The sequence below is a fragment of the Dreissena polymorpha genome, chromosome 6 (genome assembly GCF_020536995.1).
Source record: "Dreissena polymorpha isolate Duluth1 chromosome 6, UMN_Dpol_1.0, whole genome shotgun sequence".
In the NCBI taxonomy this organism is placed as follows: domain Eukaryota; kingdom Metazoa; phylum Mollusca; class Bivalvia; order Myida; family Dreissenidae; genus Dreissena; species Dreissena polymorpha.
In genome coordinates this window covers 59,724,335-59,744,051 of record NC_068360.1, presented here as the reverse complement: position 1 = coordinate 59,744,051, position 19,717 = coordinate 59,724,335, and the positions used below count along the sequence as shown (strand labels likewise).

The 19,717-nt window shown below is 35.8% G+C and overlaps 3 protein-coding genes across 5 annotated transcripts in view; 2 read left to right on the top strand and 1 right to left on the bottom strand.

The window, feature by feature from the left end:
• LOC127835190 (G2/mitotic-specific cyclin-B3-like) overlaps nt 1-19,717 on the bottom strand; it is a 284,803-nt gene that overhangs the window by 26,450 nt on the left and 238,636 nt on the right. The window lies entirely within an intron of this gene.
• On the top strand, nt 2,252-5,827 carry LOC127835186 (uncharacterized). The gene has a single exon (XM_052361494.1). It carries the CDS (start codon nt 2,383-2,385, stop codon nt 4,360-4,362), a length of 1,980 nt encoding a protein of 659 aa, XP_052217454.1. The 5' UTR covers nt 2,252-2,382; the 3' UTR covers nt 4,363-5,827.
• The window catches only part of LOC127835189 (uncharacterized), a 41,037-nt gene continuing 35,001 nt past the window's right edge, over nt 13,682-19,717 (top strand). For 2 of the 3 annotated variants that reach the window (XR_008028408.1, XM_052361500.1), the window contains exons 1-2: nt 13,682-14,848; nt 16,867-16,967. Coding sequence is in view for 2 of the 3 variants with exons in the window: in XM_052361500.1 (XP_052217460.1) it covers nt 13,948-14,848; nt 16,867-16,967 (1,002 nt within the window). In the remaining variant the exon portion in view is untranslated. Of the gene's footprint in view, nt 14,849-15,179; nt 15,206-16,866; nt 16,968-19,717 lie in introns of all 3 variants that reach the window. The other variant, XM_052361501.1, reaches the window with a different exon arrangement.

The following is a 19,717-nucleotide window of genomic DNA, read 5'->3' as shown; positions in this document are numbered from 1 at the left end:
ATAACATCGATCTGTTCATATGATGTTCTTTGAAGTTACTTCCCTTTCATTTAACATATCACGTTAAACAAATAAAATTGCTATTATCTGTTTGAGATATTTTTAATTGATAATCTGAATTAGATGCATGATTCTCATTGAATGAACATGTGCATTTTTTTATGTGTTCCACTCAAAAAATTGAATTATCTTTCATTTAGAAGTCGAGGCAGAATTCTGATTGGATAATGCGCGCACGTGCCCTTTTATCACTACTAGGCACATTAAAATAAATGTCAATGGTCTTTGCTGCAAGGCCAGGAAATACTTTACTCTGTTAAATGTAATGTCAGATTACCTTGAATAGGATGTCATTTTATTTGTTATTACATGTAGTGTCCGTTTATACAAAGTATTCTATGAATGTCGTATATTGGACACTATTGGACCTATAAATTTGATGAAAATATGTCCATGTAGGCTGCATAATTATAAGGTGAACATTAGCAAATTGTTTTAGAAAGTTATTGCCCTATTTACGTACTAGGAAATTGTACATGCCGTACATACCAACAATGTAGCTAGTGTTGATGATAATCCAATTATATCCAAAAAATCCAACTAAGTATTTACTATGTTACATATTTTGTATTGATTTGCGTGACGAATCATTCGTTTACCTGTGTGTTCCGAAGGCCATGATCAGACTGCGCGACTGAAGCTTGGTTTGTAGCTACGTTTTCCGCATATGTCATAAAACCCATTTTCGCATGACGTGGTTCAAAGTTTAGAAAGAGGCTTAATATAGTAATTGCACTTCTTATGACAAGCAGTGGTGGGGAGATAATATAACGTAGCTAAACAGGCAAAGCATTTCGGAAGTTTTGAGTGAATGATGACCTAATAGAGCATCAAAGCGATGTTTCACTCCGTTGAAACTTGAAAAATATGTTTTCGGCTTAAAAGCAAACACATAAAACGTCAAAAAGAAATAAGTTTATATTATCGCGTAATAATCCTAAGTTATTTGTGAAATTATTGCAAGGCAGTCATTCAAAAAACGAAATGTAATGATTATACACATGCACGTGCGTTGTATTATTATTTTCAAAGCCTTCTTTAAAGGACAATTAGCCGAGCACAGGCGATATACACCTAGGTGTGAACAAAAATATATATAACCGATGATGCAATAGCGCAAAGTTCATGTGGTGATTTGCAAGCGACCGACGACATCGAAACCTTGATATATAAAAGCACGAATATGGTTTTACATTTCGTCTCGATAATGTTTCACCTGGCATCTCAAAAAAGGGGTTTTACCATGTGTTTCAGTTAATATTTTACCATGCGTCAATATACAATGTTTATCGTGTGTATTGATTGCCATGCACATTAGATAAGGTTTGCAATGAGTCTCGGATAAGGTTTTTCCATGCGTCACGAATTACTTTAAACCATGCGTTACAATAGGTCCGGAATGCTAAGTTTATCAATCTGAGCGCCTTAAGTTCGAGCGCATGACTATACCACGTGACTTTTATGATTAATTGTCATAAACTATTTCTAGTAACTGGCGAAGACGTTGTTTATTTAGTTCAAAAACACATTCACTGAGTGTTGGAGAACGGCGTAGATCAGAGAAGCTTGCCCAAAAAACGTGTGAACGGGCAGTCCCGGATTACCCATTAGGCAACAGCCTATGGGCCTCGCGACTTTAAGGGGCCTCATGAGACCTTGACGAAATGAAAATTACTTAGTTACTTAGTCTATTCTTATGACTTGACAAGTGGCCTTGACGTGCGTCACAAAAGTTTCACTGCCTATGGGCCTCAACGGTACCCGATCCTGCACTGTGAACGGGTTAACTGACTCCTGTTACATTTATTTGTCCAAAAACTGATAAATGCGACACACAAACTATTCATACAAACGCTGTTTACTCTAAGTATTAAGTATCACTTGCTTTATATGTCGTTCTGCAGTGTACAGTACATTCTTTGTTTTATTGGCTAATATATTGTAATTGTTTATTTATTTTTTGCATTTATTAATTAATTTTTATGCAATTAAATCGTTTTAAGTCGATAAGACTTACTACGTTAAAGGAAGGAAAGTCATTTAAACATCACCCTTTTATCGAAAACGCTCGCAGCATTATTCCTTATTCAATTTTTATCAGTTGCATTTTGTCACTGTAAACGCACATTTATTGACAAAACCTTTGTTATCTCGCTTACGTTTTCAATAAATCTTTCTTATTGGCAGGTTGCACAATACTGCACAGTACTCCAAGCGTGCGAGCGGATGCGAATGGAAATGCTATAACGGGAACTGATAGCATAGCTGTTTTATTGAGGCTTCAAAAGTTGGATCTAAAGCCTACGAGTACGAACAATCAAAATGGCATTTTGGTGCTGTAGAAAGAGGGGACGAATGGCAAGTTTGTGGTTAAAACTACTTGCAGCGTCCATAATATTTGTGAGCATATATTTCTTGGCCGGAGTTGGTCTCCGCGGTGAGAGAAAATATGATATTGTCAGAAGTTTTATGTCTTTCGAACGAAGCAGTGAAGATAAAAGGAAATATATCAGTAACTTACTCAAATTGCGTGGACCATGGTTGGATGCGAGTAGAAGTAACACCACAGGATCTGGATGCGTTCATCCAAATTTACCGCTCTGGACTGACCAACTTAAGAACTATTTCAAACCGTGCGTTCCCGTGAAATGTTCTGACGATGTGAACTGGGTTTATACAGATAGTGGACGGTTTTATATTTCTTCGCAAGCCGAAAAAGTTGTAGGGAAAATTGAATGCGAGTTAACGCCGATAGTAAACGATGAAGACAACACTAAATATCTGGAAACAATTAAAGATGTTAAAAACGGATCTGGTCTTGTAACGGATACATTTAAATCCTCGTGTACATCCTCAAGTGGAAAAAGTTACACAAATATTCATGTCGGCATTGCTGGAAGAAGCAAAACGAACGAACAACAGAAGCCCCCAAATGCAAAATACAATGTATTTATGTACGGTTTCGATTCAATGTCGAGGAACATGGTGAAACGATTTTTACCTAAAACCCACGAATTCTTTGTTAACGAGTTGGGAGGTCACATTCTTAATGAATATAACATCGTTGGAGACGGTACCCCTCAAGCGTTAATGCCGATCTTGACCGGAAGAAAGGAGACGGAAATCCCCGAAGTGCGACGAGGGCACACGAATGCTAAGCCGATTGATGAAATATTGGAATTCGTTTGGAAACGGTTCGAGAAACGAGGATATGTGACACAGTGGGGTGAGGATATGTCCTATATAGGGACATTTACATACAGAATGCTTGGATTTAAAGAACAGCCTGTTCACCATTATATGAGACCATATCAAGTAGAAATTGAAAAGCTTAATAACAAGCGACATTGTCACGGGAACAAGGGAACGCACACAGTTTTTCTTGATTGGTTGATGGAATCGCTGAGAACTAACTTAGGCCTTCCGATATTTTCGTTTGGATTCTTTTCGGATTACACTCATGATGGAAGCGAGTGTGTGGGTCTAATAGACGATGGTAACGTGGCGATGTTTAAATACATGAAATCATTAAATCTCTTCAAGAACACGTTCATAATATTGATGAGTGATCATGGTGCAAGGTTCGGAGCGCTGAGACAAACCGAGCAAGGAAAGCTGGAGGAACGTATGCCTTACTTCGGTATATTTGTTCCACCCGATTTTCGAAAAGACCATCCGAACAAGTACACCAATTTTCTTGAAAGTGTTGATCGCTTGACCACTCCTTTTGATATTTACGAGACACTTTTGGACATTCTTGAAGAGACGAACACGTTTGAGCCAACCGACAGGAAATCCTATTCCCTCTTTTCCAAGATCCCCAAACAGCGAAGCTGTTCTGATGCTGGCATCGAACCACACTGGTGTGCTTGCCTTAATTGGCAAAACGTATCCACGTCTGACAGCATCGTGGCTGCACTCGCTGAACATATTGTTGAGTCATTCAACAAGATGCTTGCTAACTTCTCTCATCTCTGCCACAAGCTTAAACTTCAACAGGTTATTACGGCAGTTCAGTTGATATCCAATGATCATGTATTGAAATTCAAACAAAGTAAGGACAATGACGGGCGTATTGCTGATTTTTCTGATAATACAAAATCGGAATTACAGTATTTCCAACTGAAATTTGAAACGATGCCTGGTGAAGGACGTTTCGAGGCTACCGTGTCAATTGATGTGAAGACTGGAAAAATATTTGTAGGAAAATATGATATCAGCAGAATAAATAAATATAACGACGCTCCGAAATGCATTGCTGACAAACATCCTGAGGTACGGCCGTATTGTGTTTGCATTTAGTTTTGCATAAATGTAACGTTTTGCAACATATCAAATACCATGTATTGCAAAAAGTAAACGTCGCTATAATCACCTACAATCTATCTGGGCATATTTGAGTGTGCTATCGACTTATCTTTTCATGTGTTAAAGGGTCCTTTTCACAGATTTAGGAAGATATTGAAGTTTGCAATTAAATGCTTTATATTAACAAATGTAAACATTGGATCTAAGAAGCTCCATTAAAAAAACACAAGAATAAGATAAAGAAAGTAAAAGAGTAACCCTCAACTGGATCGAACCACTGACCTCTGGAGTAAAACTCTAACACTTGGACCACTCGGCCATGCTTATACAATGAGTGATGTATTTTATACTTTATAAAAGCAATCCTCGTAGTGTCACAAAACATAACGCTTTATAATTTTCAGGTTTTTGAATCGTCAAAAGATGCAGATAATGGATATTTATGAGCATGGTAAATGTTCAGTATTACTGTTTCCTCATAAATATCACAACTACAACGAAAATTTGAGAACCTGAAACACTTTTTATTTTTATTTTGTCAATTTATCAAAACGTGAAAAAGCCCCTTTAAATCAGCGTTGATAATGTCTGAAGAGTTTTTTCTGATAACATTTTGCAGATTGAGAGTGTTCGCTTTTTTAACTTATGCAGCGTTTTGGATAAACTAGTGTCTAGCAAAACATCGTAGATTTAAGCCACACACCTTGCCTCTGACTTTGAAATGAAATACATGTTAATCAATACATATAGATGCAGTTTGAAAGTGTGCAAAATTGTCATTAAAATTATAGCCTAGTTGGCAAGTAATTTATTATTTTTCAAACGGTACCGCTTTTAAAACCGAAGGTAGGATTTCTAGACGTACTCGTCCATTTCGACAAACGCGATTATTTTCAAGTTTTAAAGCGCAAAAAGACCGATTTATACCTTGTAACCACCAGATATATTCTAATTGGCATAGATAACATATGTTTCTTATTTATACTTAAATTTACAATGCCAAATAAGGTGTGTGGCTTTATCTTATAGATGAACATGTTGGTTATTTACACTCAGGCTTGATATTTCTGTTTCAGATAAGGTCATAAAGTTCGTTTCTTTTTTATATGTTGGTAGTGTTTGCATTGAGAGAATTACGTTAATGTTAAGATTTGAGTATATATTAATAAATGTATTTTTATAAGACCACTGCAAAAGTTGTCAGCCTAGAAAGGAATTATGATAATGGCAATACTTTTATTTAGTGAAATGTAAATAAATTGACATGTAATAGACATTTATAGCATAAGCATTATTTTTGCATATATATGTAAATCAACAGTATACATTTGTGTGAATTCGTTTTATTTTTCTATGTACTTACGGGCGTAAGCTGATGCGTCAATGTCTTTTAAATTGTTTATGTAATCGTTTTGCATTAGTTCTTTTTGGTTGTTATGAATTAAATACTATTTTTGTACTCAGAGCCTGATTATGTACAACTGTTATAAGTGGATTTCGCTATCTCATTTACATTTGGTTTGTCTTTTCCCTGTCCTTGGCTTTCCTTCTTGCATAAACTTCAATTCGAACGATATCTTCTAAAACGCTGATAAGATTTTCATAAAACTTCATATCAAATAGCAAATTCGTTGAGTTAATGTCCCCCGCCAATATGCTTCTGGACACAAAAGTGTTATATTTGACACTCAAAAAGCATTTTTTTCAAGATACAAAGGCCATGACTCCGTTATTAACAGATGGTGTACAATGCCATTTGGCGTGCATCTTCCTCTTATCCATATATATACTCATACCAAGTTTCAATGAGATCCGCCAAAGCACTTCTAAGATATGGCTCCGGACACAAAAGAGCTGGACGGACGGAAAGACGGACGGATGGATGGACGGACAACGCCAAAACAATATCCCTCCGCCTATGGCGGGGGATAATAACCATGGGACACCCTCTTTCCGACCCTAATTCCGACTACAAATTGATCCGGTAAGCTTAAAACGCGAGTCAATAGAGCTTAAAATAGATTTTAAAATGTAAACTTTAAAAATCGTATTCTTCAAAACTGTAAGAGGCAATGGTTAATACTTACGATGTAACATTGGATAATAAAACTCTACTAGCTTACATTAAACAATGCTCAAATGGGCAAAACTGGCTACTTTCATGATCAAATGATTGACATAGGCTTCTATAGTTTTGTACAAATGTAACGTTGAAACATAAACGCTCTTATAATCGAAAAATTCCTTGCATGACACAGATAATCGAATAGTTCCTTAAAAGTGACAAAACAGTGACGCACAAGGCTAGTTAAAGCTATTGCACGTATGTAAAATGAAGCTTGTATGCAATGAGCGACCTGCTTATGCTAAACGCATCAACATCCCAAGTGAATTGTATTTCGGACATATCAATACTGTTTTTTCTAATGTATTACTTTTTTCCGTGAGATCTGTGTTATTAAAATACAATTTTGTCACAAATCAAGGCATTGCCAATCATGATATCCATTCGAGTTTGACACGAAAATTAAAAAAAACACACGAAATAACTTATTTTAATATAATCTTAATTAATTCGGAAGTATTGAACCATTTCAACAATCATATTAGCGCGTTGGTAATATTATCTTACTTTACGTATAATGAAGTCAGCCGGTGGAAGCTGTGTAAATAACTCCATGCAAATTATTTATTTCAATCCAGATTTCTTACCCTACAATTTGAGTAATAATAACAATCTTTAAAATTTATTTTTTAAATCGTAATATTTTAGGTCTTTATGCAAGTTGGATTCATTGTTGTCAAACTATCCCGCTTAATGGAGTTTTAAACGCGGAAGTTCAACATAAATTATGCTGCCATTCCGTATAACCTAAAATATCTTCAGATTTTTTAGCGTTGTATTGGCATTGATAAATTCAAGTTAAAAACCTATTGCAACAAATGGGTAGCATATTGGTGGAATTGTTCTTAAACAGAAATCATAGCAATATTTTTTCATTTTTGCATCATTTATTTTTTATTTTTACATTACATGAAGGTTTTTTGCTCAATAAATCAAACAGAAGATATGCATAACACAAGAGCTGTCAGAAGACAGCGCGCTCGACTTTTCGAGTGCTTGACAGTATAATGGGGAAATTGTTCATATTCAATAAGGTCAAGGTAATATAATCATATTCTAACTGGCAGAGGACCATAATTTTAAACATATTGATCGCTCATGTTTTAAAGAAGTGGTAAATTATAGACGATTCTGAGTTCAGGTATATTTTCGACAATCTATTGAACATTTGTAAAGACATAAACAAACTAATAAGATTATATTTCAAGTTTGATAGCAATAACTTGGGTGTGATGGTTGGAAGGTCTTTCTAAAATAAAATCATAAAAATAAATGTTTGTGTTTTTTTTAACATGTTTCAAAAACAAAATTATTTTTGTGTGAAGGGATGGAAAGGGGGAATAATGTGGGTGGGTGGTCATTTATTAAATTACATTTCAAAAATAAGAAGATAAAAAAGAAAAAAAAATGGGGGGGGGGATTCTGGGGTGGGGCCTGGGGATGGTTTGGGTGGAGTCCATTGTGGTATGTAAGGTAAGTGTTGTAAGTGTTGTAAGAGCTGTGTTCGTGAAATACAATGCACCCTACCGCGCCGCTTTGAAGCCATATATTTGACCTTTGACCTTGAATGATGACCTTGACCTTGACCTTTCACCACTCAAAATGTGAAGCTCCATGAGATACGCATGCGTGCCAAATATCGCGTTGCTATCTTCAATATTGCAAAATTTGACCTTTGACCTTAAAGGATGACCTTGACCTTTCACCACTCAAAATGTGCTGTTACATGAGATACGCATGCATGCCAAATATCGCGTTTCTATCTTCAATATTGCAAAATTTTACCTTTGACCTTGACCTTTGACCTTGAAGAATGACATTGACCTTTTACCACTTAAAATGTGCAGCTCCATGAGATACGCATGCATGCCAAATATTGTTTTGCTATCTTCAATATTGCAAAATTTGACCTTTGACCTTGACCTTTTACCTTGAAGGATGACCTTGACCTTTCACCACTCAAAATGTGCAGCTCCACGAGATATGCATGCATGCCAAATATCGAGTTGTTATCTTCAATATTGCAAAATTTTACCTTTGACCTTGACCTTGAAGGATGACCTTGACCTTTCACCACTCAGAATGTGCAGTTCCATGAGATACACATGCATGCCAAATATCAAGTTGCTATCTTCAATATTGCAATACGTCATATATTTGACCTTTGACCTTGAAGGACGACCTTGACCTTTCACCACTCAAAATGTGCAGCTCCATGAGATACACATGCATGCCAAATATCAAGTTGCTATCTTCAATATTGCAAATTTGATCTTTAACCTTGAAGGATGACCTTGACCTTTCACCACTCAAAATGTGCAGCTCCATGAGATACGCATGCATGCCAAATATCAAGTTGCTATTTTCAAGTTTTCGGACAGAGGGACAGACGCCATATATTTGACCTTTGACCTTGAAGGACGACCTTGACCTTCCATCACTCAAAATGTGCAGCTCCATGAGATACACATCCATGCCAAATATCAAGGTGCTATCTTCAATATTGCAAAAGTTATGGCCAATGTTAAAGTTTTCGGACGGACGCACAGACTGACGGACAGTTCAACCGCTACCGGGGGCATAAAAAAGGAAAAAAAAATTGGGGGGGGGGGGATTCTGGGGTTGGGCACGGGGGATGGTTTGGGTGGAGTCCATTGTGGTATGTAAGGTAAACGTTGTTTTGTCACAGTATGAATCAAATCTGATCAAAAATAAAGAAGTTATGGCAATTTAAGCAAAATTTATTTATTTGACCTTGAGATTCAAGGTCATTCAAAGGTCAATGTCAAATTCAACTTGCCAGGTACAGTACCCTGATGATAGTTAGAAAGTATTTGAAGTTTGAAAGCAATAGTCTTGATACTCTAGAAGTACAGTGCATCTTAACACAAATTTAACAAAATATTCAAAGTTACTAAGTCAAAAAAGGGCCATAATTCCGTCAAAATGCCAACCAGAATTATGCAACTTGCCCTGTACAGTCCCCTTATGATAGTTAGCGAGTGTACCAAGTCTGAAAGCTATAGCTATGATACTTTAGGAGTAAAATGGACCACAACACAAAACTTAACCAAATTTTCAATTTTCTAAGTATAAAATGTGCCATAATTCTGTCAAAATGCCAGTCAGAGTTACATAACTTTACCTGCACAGTCCCCTTTATGATAGTTAGTAAGTGTTGCAAGTATAAAAGCAATAGCTTTGATACTTTAGGAATAAAGTGGACCTAAACACAAAACTTAACAAATGTTTCAATGTTCTAAGTATAAAAAGGGGCATAACTCTAAAAATAATGCTGACAGAGTTATGCAACTTCACATACACAATTGTCGTGTTGCCATAAAGAAGTATTGCAAGTTTGAGTTAATTATCTTTGATAGTGTTAAAGTTATTTGACTTTATACAAAACTTTAACCAACGCCGACGGCGACGCCGACGCCGGGGTGAGTTACTACTCTTCGATAAGTCGAGCTAAAAATGACTATAAACAACAAACTTTTCGTTCTTTAGTCAACATATTCTCCATGCCAATAGATATTTATATCACTTTGTTAACCAATAAGTGGATATTAATAAAGAAATAGTAGTTTAAAATTCCAAACAAGCTTTCAACATGTTAATATAGTGACCATTGCACGTAATATTTAGAAAGTCAATTTGATATATTCTAACGAAAAGTGTTATAATCGCATTCGAATAAGCTTCATACGTCATGTATAAACTATACAAGTAAAGATTAAGTCTGACTGTGTTCGAATCGGTTCAAATGATGATTTAGTTTTGTTTAAGCATTTATTTTTCAATTATGTAATGAATTGTCTTTATAAACATAATCGAACAAATGTTATTTTTGTAAATACATTTAATTAATTTCTTTGACATTCAATTACATTTGTATCATACAAAAAAGAAAACACATTTTTGATTTTGATGTTATTTATAAATCAGTAAACAGTTAATTTGACATGAGTATTGATTTCTGTAACTAGAATCTTAAATTTATCTTTCATACAAAATAATAGAGGTATCTGAAAAATAGTATGAATAAAGTGAAAAAAGAATGAGATTATAATGAGCAATACACTATACAAATGGTCATATAGCTATATTCTCGTAGAAGACAATACTGGTCAACTGTATTTGAAATATTTTATGAATGTAGGTTTGTGTGCGCGTTTTATTCGCATATTTTAAGAGCAAATCAAAAATATAAAATCCCCTCGAAGTTTGGAAATGGTTGTTCATACAAAAAATCTAGCAATTCCACGTATTTTATGTATGTGAAACAACGCCTAACAAACTCTTAGCTTTGATATCTAGTTTCACTTGTTATATGTATTTTATAGATATCATAATTAAACATTGAATGCTGTATTTGTGTTGACTTGCAAACATGTAACAGCACCGCACTGTCGATTGTGGCGGTAGGGTCCATTGATAAAACTTATGCACTAATTTCTCATGACGTGTATTATTATAATGATACAATACGGTAAGGGTACAAGTTTATATTTACAAACGACGTTTCTTCAGTTCTTTATGTTTATAGTGTGTTTATGAACGACATAAATTTTTTGTTCGTCTCCGAAAATATCTACCATCACAAACAACGAAAAGCCAATCGCATACAATGGTTTAGCGGTCCACAGTATCGCAGAAACACACATCACTTTCCAAAGACAGAAATTAATCTTTGATTTAACTGTTTAAATGCAAATATTGTTTGTCTGAGTTATTTTACAAAGTAAGTTGTGATAATTATAAAAAAAGATTACTTACCGGGTATTGTGGGAATGAACTATTTATTTACCAATATTTCTATTCTTCAGCAGGTCAGATTTTCACTGAAGAGTTGGTGAAATAATTTTAAGATTTACCATGTAATATTTGTAATATAAAAATCTTAATCGCATTTAAGAGGGTAAAATACACATTTGTTTTAATTTTGATAAGCAATAAGATAATGATAATTACATTTAAGTGGGCGTTTAGCACATGAAAAACATTATTCACCGTTTTTTCAAGGCAGATGTTATTTATATGCTTGTATGCTTTTAGAGGATTTAGGCTCTAACAAAAATCAAATAATGGATATTTACATTATAACGTTGTTAATTGATTCTGTTGATTAGATAACATACATAGTTATACAAAGTATGAAATGAAAACATGTTCTTTAAAAATACATAATGTAATAAATATGCATCTTCAATTTTTAAGGGTAGGTGTACCTTCGTTCTCCACAAGTATTGTGAACGGATTTAGTTTTAGTTTTTGAACTTAGCGCATCATTATAATTTAGGTACATACGTGATAATCAAAACTAAATGTAAATATGTTATGTTAATTTTATCAGTTATCAGATATCATAGATCCTATATCCTGCAATTCTTGCATACTCAACTTTCTAAAAAAAAAAATTTTTTAAATAACAAATACTTATTTATAGACATAGTATGCAATTAGTCATATGTGTTTTCTAGAATAACCATTTATGTCCCTAAACTATTGATACAAATATCATATAAAATACGTTATGTTTTAGGTAATTTTTGGACGTTATATGTGCTAAGTACAATATTTGACCGGACACTTTTCTGAAGTATTGAGCTGCAAACATTTCTCTGATTATGAAAATCCGTTATTTATTGGTATTTTATGATCACATGTAAAATGTTGGATCACAATCTTTAACTCATAACTTGAATCTGTCTGTGATGCTAAATATCTTGGACTCGATCTCTCTGCTTACCTCAGCTATAAAACACACATTGACAGAATCACCAAAAATGAAAACAAAACACTAGGCTTCATTAAAAGGAACATTACAACACAAAATAAAAAGGTACGAGAACTCGCATACAAGTCTCTGGTCCGACCACAAGTTGAGTACGCTTCCACTGTCTGAAGCCCATGGACCAAAACTGCCATCAATCAAGTGGAAAGCATGCAGAACCGGGATGCACGCTGGGTGCAGCGAGATTACTCTACCTTTTCCAGTGGCTCGGCCATGGTAGGCTGGAGATCGCTCGCAGATCGTAGAAATGACAGCAGACTCATCGTGTTCTACAAAATCTATCACAACCTTGTTGCCATACCTCTACCACAATATATACAAACACCAATCCGCTTCACTAGACACATGCACCCACTATATCTACAAAAAGTACAGACAGGATCACTCAACCATTATTACTCATTTTTCTCACACAGCATCACACTATGGGACAAGCTCTCAGCTGATAACGCTACCCTACCAGATCCAGTGAAGTTTAAGAGGGCAGTGGTCAATGTTCGGTACTAGTCTCTTAAATGATGTTTTTTAACCCTCACTTTTATCTGTCACTTTCACCCAACTCTTTTAACCACTTGATTTCTCTCCATTCTTCTGGAGATTTCAAGCTTTTTAGTCTCACTACCCAACAACATTCCTTGTTGGGTCCCTTTTGCTTTTCACTCTCACTAATGTTCCTGACGCGCACCTCTTCCCTGCCTATAATACTCGAAAGAGCGGTTGGAAGTATGCAGAGATAGATAGATATATAAATGAAATATTCAAGTCTGAACAGTGTTGCGTTAAAAAAGTATTGAAGTGTATGAACAATGCTCAGGTGTATGAACAATACTTTCACAAACAGAAACAATTGGTAGTTGATGTTTAAAGTGATATTATGGGCATTTTTCACTGTTAAATTGAGCCGGAAAGAATTTACAGGTCAAAATATTTTGTACAAATGTGGTTACTGACCAATTATCTGCAACTCATCTTGCTACTAGTTGTTTATTAAAATATATTTTACATTCGAAATCTTACGTGACCCACCCAGTCCTGTAAGGCGAAATGATCCGTAAAATACAAATGTGTCTTTGTGTCGTATGTACAAATCTGCACTAAAACTAAATTTAGGCACACATCGTACATGCATGATCAGTTGCCAAACGAAAGTACGGTTTATATTCAACTGCATTAATTTTTCTCTTTCCGGGATATTGTTTTAGTATGTTGATGCTGCATTAACAAATATAAGTGTATATGAAGTGAAAACACTAAAAATAAACAACGGTTGCGATAGACACCTATAAACTGTAAGATGTCCATAGTATCACTTTAATCAAAATAAAAACCATTGCCGTTGAATAACGTCGCAACGTAATAGACCATAGTTTAAAAAGTTTTACTTGTATGTAACCTTTAACCGATACAAGGGAAAAAACTGCGCAAGCAATGTGAGACATTTGTCGATGTGCACATCGAATAAGATAAGTAGACGTTTTTTTTTAATATCGCTGAACGGTTGGAACTATTGTGTTTACTTAATGCGATGTTATTTTCTTGAAATGACATAAGTATTCGTTCACCACATTGTGCTTCTGATTAACTGGAGAAAATTCACAAAATACTGATTTAAGAAATCGAAAGTAGACTAAAACATTGACGCCCTAATTTTTATAAAATGGCAACGGGTGAACAGATCGTTTCCAACCAATTCAATTCAAGCGATGTCATCGAACCAAGTGTTGTCATACGATCATGTGAGCCGTGTAGCAGAGACGGCTCCGCAACAAAAGCAACTGTTTTCTGCAAGGTTTGTAAGGAGATACTTTGTGATGAGTGCAGTAAACCACACACAAAATACAAACCTGGGAGGCATGACATAGTCAATATTCAGGACATGGGCTCAGCCGCAGTGATGGTTGATATGAAAGATTTGGACCTTTGTGAGGAGCACGGCAAGGCAATCAAATTTTACTGTGAAGACCATTCCAAGCTGTGCTGCAGTACGTGTACATTCACGCACCGGAAATGTGACAATGTTGATGAAATAAAGAGCATATCATTAAAAAATGAACCGGAGTTTCAGGCAATTAAACACGCATTGATAAAAATGGAATCTGAAGCTGCTTCTATCATGGCTGACAGCGAGAAGTCAAGGGGTGAATTGAATGAATCCATCGCAAAAATATCCGATGAAGGAGATAAGATTAAAGACCGTATTGTTAAACTTTTCGAAGAAGCTCAGCAGAAGATGTTTACTGAGATAAATCAATTTAAGGCTGAAGTGTCTATGCAACTTGACAAAAAATACACAGCCGCTTCACAAATACAAGAACAAATAAATCAGATATTACCGATGTATTCTGCTACTCTAGAACACGGTACGTTTGAGCAAAAGTTCATATTGTCTAAGAAGACCAAAGAAAAACAGAACACTATTGAAACACATGTTGATTCGCAAAGAAATGCTACAGTTTCAACATACATTTCACTGTCGTTTTCAAGGGAACTACAGGAACTTCTTACAATGGAGAACCCAATTTTTCAAATGAATTTCGATCAGCAATGTTCAAAGATAGGTTTGTTATTTTATTGTCTCTCAGAGCTCTAGATAAGGATTTGTGAAATTAGTAACGGTACTGCCACTGACAGAAAAAAAGGAGTAACGCTTAAAAACAATTAGTACCTGTACTACCATATCCAAAAATACAGGTAGTACTGTACTACCCGTGTTCTTGGATATTGAAGGGTGTATAACTGACTTTACAGAAACATTTGCAGCAATTATAATAAATATATGAAGCTTCTTAAACAGTTACTGTATAAGGTTTTCCATTCTGAATTATGATGCTAATACAACTACACATTAAAACTCATGATTAATACTATTTCTTCATTTTTCTTGACAAGAAAACACAAGCCAACCAGCAAGCTAAGTAAATGAACACTTATTTCACTGTCGCATCCGTTTCCCATCGTGTTTTCTAACCTTTTACGTCACAGATGCAATCAAATCGTTTAATATTAATGTCTTTATCTGGGTTTACAGATTTAATGTCAAGATGGTTAGAAGACACCGTATGTAGTCATTATATGACAACAAAGTGTTGTTTTGAGCCGCTTTCGGTTAAGCCGGCATTCAATTGCGCGCAGACATATCGTTTTTGACGGATGTACAAGTTACAGGAAATCACGCGACAGAATAGACAATAATATATGAACCCAGTCTACAACTCTTTGGTAATTTAAATTAACGAAAAGCGCCGTTAGGTTAGAGACCAACAAATCACGCCGCGCTGACGCAGACGTATCGGTACGGCCAGATTGTTTTTGTAACTGCGTAAAATGGATATTAATGTCGTAATTGTACGTCCAGTTTATAAAAATAAATGCGTAAATCTTCATGAAAAAGGCGTATTTACGGCTGTACGGCCCTTATCTGGAGCTCTGGTCTCTCCAGCTTTTAATGCATAACAAAACAGTCAGTAGATATTACAAGCCATTCTAAACACTTAAAAAAATGTAATCCACTCAGCCATTTATACCACAGGAACTTGGTATAAGCTGTTACCCCCCCCCCCCCCAGCTACTACCCGTCCACCACCAGCTTTTACCCCTCCATCACTAGCTGCTACTCCCTCCCAAAAACGTCAAAACATAAATATCCCTCCAAATTTAACCTGTCGCAAGAATCGTCATTCTAACTATTATACAAAATGTTTTCACTGTCGGTGCACCATATTTGACCCGGAAATAGTTTTAAACAAAGCTGTGCTCTCATTGGTTAATAAGGTGGGGCTGTCCGGTTTTTGATTTCGAACCAAAAGACAAAACATTACGGATAATAGTTTATAAGCTGGTTCTCGCAACAGATTCGATTTAGAGGGATATATAATTATATTTATGTTAGTAAGTGTTAACGAAGTTTAATTCTGAATTGTATAAGATATGTAATTACACTGTAAGATGATTGTCATACCGAATTATGCATGTGTGCAACGTATTTTTGTAAGGTCGCAGAACAATTCTAGTAAATGTTTTTGCAAGTTTTTCTTTTTCGACTCACATTTTGGTTTTATGGACAATTTTGAGGTTTTTTGGAGGGGAGGGGGTAGCAATTGGAGCAGGGAGTAGCAGCTAGGGGAGGGGGTAATAGCTAATGCTTTTATACAGCCATTTTTAGCTCATCTGAGCACAAGGTGCAGACGCAGGCTAATCTGGGTCGACACTTTATGCACATATATTGGACCCCGTTTTCCCAGAGTGAGGATCATTTAGGCATATGGGACAGCAACTAATACTAACGTAGTGAATGAAAATTATTTGTTTTCAGTTTGTAAAACAAACACCTGCAAGTTTGTGAAAAAAAATCATAACTAAACCATGTTGACTTATTTTTACATCTGTATTTGTATGCCAGGGGTGGTATTCCAGAAACATCTTAAGTCATTTCTTAAATATTTTCATTTAAGTTCAAAATTGCAATGTTTTATATTTCTTTGTCACATAAGCAAACACACTTGTTGTTGATTTTGCTTAAATAACTTTGTCATAATAATGTTATTTTAATATTAATCATGATGCCAAACTATTGCAGTATCAACTAAAACACTTGCGAAAATTTGTTCTGAGCTGCAAATAAAGCTGCAAGAGGAAAGACAAAAGGCCTCACAGCAGATGCAAATGTTGGAACTTGAGGTAAGGACCTTTTCTCAATTTCTTGAATATACATAATGGGTTGAAATCTGGAAAATGAGGATAAGTGCATAAACTGTCATCCCTGATTCGTATGAGCAGTCTGCACAGGCTAATCAGGGACGACACTTTCTGCCTTAACAGGATTTTTGCTAAAAGAAACTTCCTTTAAACAAAAAATACCATAAAAGCGGAAAGTGTTTTCCTTGAATAGCCTGTGCAGACTGCTAATCTGGGAAAACACTTTGCGAACATGCGATTTTTGTATTTGTTATATAGGCTTTTATTTTTGTCTCTGTTGTTATATAGGCGTTACTTTTTAGCTCACCTGAGCACAACTGAGCTTTTGTGATCGCCTGTCGTCTGTCGTGCGTTGTCCGTTGTGCGGCGTCAACATTTGCCTTGTTAACACGCTAGAGGCCACATTTATTGTCCAATCTTCATGAAATTAGGTCAGAAGATTGGTCTTAATGATGTCTTGGATGAGTTCGAAAATGGTTATATTTGCTTCAAAAACATGGCTACCAAGGGGCGGGGCATTTTTCCTTATATGGCTATAGTAACATCTAAACACTCTAGAGGCCACATTTATTGTCTGATCTTCATGAAACTTGGTCAGAAGATTCATTACAATAATGGCCGCCAGGGGGCTGGGCATTTTTCCTTATATGGCTATAGTAAAACCGTGTTAACACTCCAGAGGCCACATTTATTTACCGATCTTCATGAAACTTGGTCAGACGATTTGTCCCAATGATATCTTGGATGAGTTTGAAAATGGTAACCTTTGAAAAACATGGCTGCCAAGGGGCGGGGCATTTTTCCTTATATGGCTATATATGGCTATAGTAAAATCTTGTTAACACTCTAGAGGCCACATTTATTGTCCAACCTTCATGAAACTTGGTCAGAAGATTCTTCCCATAATATCTTGAACAAGTTAAAAAATGATGCCTTTAGCTTGGTTGAAAAACATGGCCCCCAGGGGGCGGGGTATTTTTCCTTATATAACTATAGTAAAACCTTGTTAACACTCTAGAGGCCACATTTATTTTCTGATCTTCATGAAACTTAATCAGAAGATTTGTTCCATTGATATCTTGAATTAGTTCGAAAATGGTTTTGGTTTCTTTTAAAACATGGCAACCAGGGGGCAGGGCATTTTTTTCTTATTAGGCTAAATATGCCTTTTGTAAAACCTTGTTAAAAACACTCTAGAGGCCACATTTATTGTCCAATCTTCATGAAATATGGTCAGAAGATTTGTCTTATTGATATCTTGGATGAGTTCAAAAATGGTTACCTTTGCTTGAAAATTATGGCTGCCAAGGGTCGGGGCATTTTTCCTTATATGGCTATAGTAAAATCTTGTTAACACTCTAGAGGCCACCTTTATAGTCCGATCTTCATGTAACTCGGTCAGAAGATTCATTCATCCCTATAATATCTTGGACGAGTTTAAAAATGATGCCTGTTGGTTGAAAAACATGGCCACCACGAGGGCTTGGCATTTTTCCTAATATGTCTTTAGTAAAATCTTTTTAACACTCTAGAGGTCACATTTACTTTCCAATCATCATGAAACTTGGTCAGAAGTTTTGTCCCAATGATATCTTGGATGAGTTCGTAAATGGTTTTGGTTTCTTTAAAAACATGGCCACTAGGGGGCGGGGCATTGTTTCTTATAAGGCTAAATATGGCTTTTGTAAAACCTTGTTAAAAACACTCTAGAGGCCACATTTATTGTCCAATCTTCATGAAATTTGGTCAAAGGTTGGTGTCAATGATATCTTGGATGAGATTGAAAATAATTATGTTCGCTTGAAAACATGGCTGCCAAGGGGCGGCGCATTTTTTTTTTATGGCTATAGTAGAGTCTTGTTAATACTCTAGAGACCACATTTAATGTCTGATCTTCATGAAACTTGGTCAGAAGATTCATCCCGATAATATCTTGGACGAGTTCAAAAATGATGCCAATTGGTTGAAAAACATGGCTGCCAGGAGGTGGGGCATTTTTCCTTATATGGCTATAGTAAAACCTTCCTAACACTCTAGAGGCCACATTTATTTTCCGATCTTCATGAAACTTGGTCAGAAGATTTGTCCAAATAATATCTTGTTATCTCAGGTGAGCGACTTTGGGCCTTTAAGGCCCTCTTGTTAGCTCATCTATTTTTTGAAAAAAAATTATGAGCTATTGTCATCACCTTGGCGTCGGCGTTGGCGTTGGCGTTGGCGTTGGCGTTGGCGTTGGCGTCGGCGTCCGGTTAAGTTTTGCGTTTAGGTCCACTTTTCTCAGAAAGTATCAATGCTATTGCATTCAAACTTGGTACACTTACTTACTATCATGAGGGGACTAGGCAGGCAAAGTTAGATAACTCTGGCGTGCATTTTGACAGAATTATGTGCCCTTTTTGTACTTAAAAAATTGCAAATTTTGGTTAAGTTTTGCGTTTAGTTCCACTTTTCTCAGTAAGTATCAATGCTATTGCATTCAAACTTGGTACACTTACTTACTATCATGAGGGGACTGGGCAGGCAAAGTTAGATAACTCTGGCATGCATTTTGACAGAATTATGTGCCCTTTTTATACTTAGAAAATTGACAATTTTGGTTAAGTTTTGTGTTTAGGTCCATTTTATTCCTTAAGCATCAAAGCTATTGCTTTCATACTTGCAACACTTACTAACTATCATAAGGGGACTGTGCAGGCAAAGTAATGTAACTCTGACTGGCATTTTGACAGAAT

What these genes read in the sequence shown, in the direction of transcription:
- LOC127835186 (XM_052361494.1), top strand. Translation starts at nt 2,383, where the DNA reads ATGGCATTTTGGTGCTGTAGAAAGAGGGGACGAATGGCAAGTTTGTGG.